We start from the raw sequence: 6,196 nt of genomic DNA on the forward strand, positions 1-6,196 counted from the left end.
TTTTTCTCATTTGTGCATTTTTTCCCATACCATCACATTTTATTGGCGTTATGGATGTTACAAAAATGTAATTTGCCATGGAATTGCCCATATATATATACATATATATATATATATATATATATATATATATGTATGTATACACACACACACTCACACATATAACATATACTGACAATACATATCAGAGTATAATTATACATATACTGTATACCGGTATATGGTTATGGAATTTGGCTGATGTCCAAAGCGACTTACAAATAAAAACAATATAATTAGTTCAAATTATAGTGAAGTTTTAAAAAAAAAATTGGTAAGACTACATTAAGGAGTTTAGCATTAAGAAACAATAATGTCAATGCAATATCAATGATCAACAGCCTAATGAAAATAAACAAATACTATAATATACAAACCATAACTCATAAGAACTGCTTAATTAACTAGTACATATATAGTATACACACACACACATGTACTTACAATACATCAGAGACCAAAACGCAATGACCAGATTTACTGAGTAGTAGTAAAATGGGTTGAATGTACAGTAGTTTTTAGACTTTTTCCAACAGCTTAAACTTTTTCTAACATCTGTCTTCATAGGTACAAAAACACCCTTATTCAATTTTGCAAATACATGTATGACTTCTATAATATACATTATGTTAAAAATATTTATGAAACATTTATACAATATATAATAATGAATGGCATGGATCAAATTAGCACCCAGCATAATACACAGAAAAATGCAACCATTAATTCAGCATTTCAGATATGGGTAAGTATAACATGACCTGTAGCATGAATACTATTGTATTACTGTTGGAGCATACACACACAGTACCACAGACAGTCAGGTCCTGAAATGTGTGTGTCTCGGGGCATGGTGTATTGAGCAGTGAGGTGAGAAGTGTGTGTGTGTGTGTCTTGTGTTCAGGACAACATGTTTGTTAAATCAGCTCCTGAGTGTCTGGTGGTCCAGGGAAGTTGGGTAAAACAGACAAATACTGCACTTTTAACTCCACTACATTTAAAATATGAGCATGAAGTAGCCTACTCAGTACTTTTAAGCACATTTGAAGTGATTCTTCAAATGCAATAATGTGATAGTGGTTTGTTATTGATGGTGTGGTAGTGATGGAATTGGCAGCAAAATGTTTTAGATTTGTGATCAGAGATTAAAGTCTATTATTGCATCCATTTTAATAGTTACAAAGTTATGAAAATAGATCATGAATATTACATAATACATTAAAAAGGGAAAATACTTAAGTATCTTTAAAAGCAACTACTTACTTCAACTCAAATAAAATTTTCACTGAGCAACGTTAATTTGTAAGGAGTAATATTTGACAAGGTGTATCTATACTTTGACCTTTGTCCACTTTTGCCTGTGTCCAGGACGACATGTTTGTACAAATCAGTTCCTGATGAGAGTCTGGGGGTCCAGAGCAGTTTGGTGAGATGAATTGAATTGTATTGATGTATTCACACACACACAGAGGCGCAGAGAGAGAATCTGAATTCCATCTGAATGATTTATTTTAATATGACAACGATGATAATCAGCACCTGGGGCAAACAGAACCTTAACGTACATATATATATATATATATACAAAAACAACAACATTCTTTACAAGAAAATACTTTTACAAACAGAGACTGCTATTTACCATTATTCATTACGCAAGATATGTGTAGAGGAATCCTATAGGGGAAGCACAAAAGCTATTTATACTCTTATAGTATACTTTCATACACACATACACACACACACACAGACACACAAACATACACAAACACACAAACACAAACACACCCCTCTCTAAAATCCTATCTAGCCACATAGTACAAAGGGCAAAAATCAGGAGAAATCTCCGTCATAGAGTGAATAAAAGCAGGCGCCAGCGGTAGGAAAACAATGAAACCCTGTATCTACTGCGTCCATAGATCTCCATATATATCTATATACAATTACAAAAGCGTAGCGACATCATGTGGGGTCTTCATATCAGTGAGATATACAGTATGAGATTCTGTCAGACGGCTGGAGCACACAGGCTGATGGGAACTGGAGTTCTGGACTGCTGAGCACAGAGGCTGATGGGAACTGAAGTAAGGACTGCTAAGCGTGGGAGCTGGAGATGGGCGCACTAAGCACGCTCATTTGTCGCTGGAGTCAATCTGCCGCTGTCGTCTCTGCATGATCTCCTCTAGCTCTGTGGAGCCAATACTTTTCTGTCAAGGAAGACAAGAAGACCACATTACCCAGCAGCCCAAGGACAGGCACAGGGCAAGATGGCTGTATCTTAGAAGACTAAAATACAGATGACCATCTCTTACAGAAGACTACATTACAGTTTGCCGTCTCATACAACAAACTACATTACAGATTGTCATCTCTTACAGAAGACTATATTACAGATGGCCGTCTCTTACAACAAACTACATTAAAGATGGCCATCTCTTACAAAAAACTAATGCCCCGTTCTATTTGTCTTTCAAGTCATTTTCCGAGCTGTTTTTGGTTCAAACTTGCAAAGGAAACGCCCAGGGTACGCCCTCTGAAGTCCAAATACGACTCGTCAACTCAGTCTAACCCAGAGTATTACGAGTTTGAATTTTCAAGATGGCTGCGCCCATTACCAGTAAATGTGAGCCTTGTATGCCTTGCTCAAGGGCACTTCAGCCATTCCTACTGGTCGGGGTTCGAACCGGCAACCCTCCGGTTACAAGTCCGAAGCGCTAACCAGTAGGACACGGCTGCCCACCAAATCGTAGAAACAACAGTGTCCAACCTGTATCTGTCGCTATGATGCTATGACGTTTGTTTAGGTAAAACACTGTGTAATGCTTCGTTACAAACTAGCTAGTAACAACTGCTAACAATAGCCAAATGTTAACACACGGTAGCGCAGCTAGTTGACAAACAGAAAGCAAACAGCTCGTATGACGAGCTATGAGCTAAAAGACAAATCGAACGGGGCATAAATTACAGATGGCCATCTCTTACAGTAGAGATTTTTTTTTTGTTTGTTTGTTCAAGTCATCTACCGAACTGTTTTCACCAGTTCAAAGGTTAAATTTGCAAAAGAAATTTCCATGGAACACCCTCTGAAGTTCTACCTCGACTCGTCAACTCGGTTGAACTCAGAGTAGCCTACTATGAGTTTAAAGCCCAGTAACAGTAAATGCAAGCCGTATATGCTCTGTGTATTAGCAGTTCTGTTGCATTTGTGTCACATTAATTCAGTCGTAGAAACAACAGTGTCCAACCTCTATCTGTCGCTATGTTCCTATGACGTTTGTTTGGGTAAAACACTGTAATGCTTTGTCACAAACTGGCTACCCAGTGGCAGACCACTGTCGGCCCACTGGGGGCAGATCTGGCGGGCCGCTGGCATTTTGGTCATCGGTTCTTTGGCAGTCCACTGGCGGGTTGCAGACAAATTGCCCAATATTTTGCCACTATTGGTCTAAAATCTTTTTTTTTATTTGTTCAGTTATACTCCATATATCATTTTATTAACTTTTCTTAATATTCATGACAAGTTAAATTTAAAGAGATGGTGGTCCAACGGCGGACCACAAGTGGCATACCACCAGCTGTCCGCTATCTGCCAATCTGATTTTGCTATAAGTGTGTGCTTGTGTTCACTGTGAGCTGAGTGTGTTTCACTAATTCATGGATTGGGATAAGACAGAGACCAAATTTCCCTCACGGGATCAAAAGGGTATATATACTTATATATATATAGATGATCGTCTCTTTCAGACGAATACATTAGAGATGGCCTACTCTTACAGCAAACTACATTACCCATCAGCCCCACTGCAGTTACACAAAGATCCATTGATGTAAACAGATGTGTGGGTGTGTAAGTGGGAGCTTGCATGTGCGTGTATATGGGTGAAAGCATGCATGTGTGTGCGTGTATGAGTCTGTGTGTTTGTGTGTATGTATGTATTCACATGTATGTGTGTTCAATTTTAGTTGCATGCTGTAATATGTGTGTACATCTGATGTTAAGGTATTTTTGTCTTGTCTTTGTTTTGTGTGTGTGTGTGTGTGTGTGTGTGTGTGTGTGTGTGTGTGTGTGTGTGTGTGTGTGTGTGTGTGCATCTGTCTCACCTCCAGCTGTGCCTTCTGTACGGTGATCTGGCTGAAGACGCGGGAGCCCTCCTCCCCACACACAGCCTTCAGCTCCTCTTTGTTCAGAGAGAAGAGCTGAGCACCCGTCAGAATACCTAAACAGTCCACCGTACTGTACACGCACACACACAAACACACACACGCACACACACACACACACGCACGCACACACACACACACACACATACATACAAACTCACACGCGCACACATACACACTCACACTCACACGCGCACACGCACACACGCACGCACACACGCACACACACACACACACACAAAGATAAAAAATACCTTAACATCAGATGTACACATATTACAGCATGCAACTAAAATTGAACACACATACATACACACACACATATATGCACACACACACACACACACATAAGGGCATGAACACAGTGATTGCTCAAATTTATACATTTAATTTCATACAAACATGTGTTTAAGTACCATTAAATACTACAAAACAAATACAGACACACACACACGCACGCACGCATGCACACACACACACACATACACACACGCTACGTGTGGACACTCACGGCTTGGAGAACTTCTTAGCCTGGAGCCAAGTTGACACCTGGGCGGCGGTGGAGTCGAAGCTGATGGGGGGGCAGTTGGCCACTGGGGAGCGCTCAACATGGAAGTTGCGCTGGGGCTGCTGGCTCTGGAGCTTACTGCTGGTGATGCGCTTCAAGAGCTCCTCGTTCACCTCATCCATCTGCTGGTTATAAACTGGGAGAGGGGGAGAAAATATGATTTGATATTTATTATTATTTAATAAATCAAGTGTTAATGGTATGACCTGATATTTATTATTATTTGATATAATCAAGTGTTGATGTGGTATGACCTGATATATATTATTTTTTGATAAAATCAAGTGTTGATGTGGTATGACCTGATATTTATTATTATTTGATAAAATCAAGTGTTGATGTGGTATGACCTGATATTTATTATTATTTAGAAAAATCTAGTGTTGATGTGGTATGATTTGATATTTATTATAATTTGATAAAATCAAGTGTTGATGCGGTAATTTGACAGGTGCTCTTTTCTGATGCCACTTTGACTTTTATTTTTTTAAATCCAATAGAGAAGAGACAGAAGGACAGAACAGGAATACAGCGCGAGAGAGAGAGAGAGAGAGAGAGAGAGAGTGAACATGAATGCTGGTGATGGACAGACCAGCTTTCCTCTCAGACATATATAAGAGAATGAGGGAGAAATGTGACAAAAAGAGCACATGCCACAATGAAGGAGAGGACAGTTCACTTCAAGTCTGTTTTCAAGAGATCTGCTGCATCTCTGAGGTGACACATACAGGAAAAGGCCTACTTATACTCAGGGATGCACACAGACAGACACACACACACACACACACACACACACACACAGCACAGTGAGTTTTGGAACTATGGAAGACAAATCTCACCTTTCTCTCGTTGTAGGGACCCTGGTGGTGATGTTGCCTTATAAAGCTGTGGAAGAAACTGAAAGGAGACATGTATACAAGTCAGACCAGTAAAAAAAGGATGTATTTGTGTATGTATTTATGTATGTATGTATGTTTGTATTTATGTACAGTATATATATGTATGTATGTATGTACAGTATGTATGTTTGTATGTATGTATGTTTATGTATGTGTGTGTGTGTGTGCTGCTGATAATGAGCAATGTAGATATTGCATTAAAAATCAATTATTTCAGTCATTTACAACATTAAATCAGTCATTTACAACATTAATGATGAAAACAAGGACATTTCTAAGCTGAAACTTTTGAACAGTAGTGTACAGCTTTGGAAAAAATTAAGAGGCCGCTGCACATTTTTCTGATGTCATCCTACGGTTGCTGGGTGACATTCTAATGAGTTGACGGCAAATTTGCCGTGGTCTCTTAATTTTGAATATGACCGTCAACTCATTTGAATGTCACTCAGTAACCATAGGATGACATCAGAAAATGTGCAGCAGTCTCCAGAGCTGTATGTATGTGTGTATGTATGTGTGTGTGTTTGTG

General features: G+C 39.1%; 1 protein-coding gene across 6 annotated transcripts in view; it reads right to left on the reverse strand.

Annotated features, from left to right (window-relative positions):
• Nucleotides 1-1,526: 1,526 nt before the first annotated feature.
• Nucleotides 1,527-6,196, reverse strand: part of eps8l2 (EPS8 like 2) — a 58,710-nt gene continuing 54,040 nt past the window's right edge. For all 6 annotated transcript variants that reach the window (XM_042109537.1, XM_042109536.1, XM_042109541.1 and 3 more), the window contains 4 exons: nucleotides 5,608-5,665; nucleotides 4,712-4,904; nucleotides 4,141-4,273; nucleotides 1,527-2,246 (listed from right to left, as the gene is read on the reverse strand). In XM_042109537.1, coding sequence (XP_041965471.1) covers nucleotides 2,172-2,246; nucleotides 4,141-4,273; nucleotides 4,712-4,904; nucleotides 5,608-5,665 — 459 coding nt within the window. In that variant the 3' untranslated portion in view covers nucleotides 1,527-2,171. The remainder of the gene's footprint in view (nucleotides 2,247-4,140; nucleotides 4,274-4,711; nucleotides 4,905-5,607; nucleotides 5,666-6,196) is intronic.

This window comes from Alosa sapidissima, chromosome 11 (assembly GCF_018492685.1).
Source record: "Alosa sapidissima isolate fAloSap1 chromosome 11, fAloSap1.pri, whole genome shotgun sequence".
NCBI lineage: Eukaryota > Metazoa > Chordata > Actinopteri > Clupeiformes > Clupeidae > Alosa > Alosa sapidissima.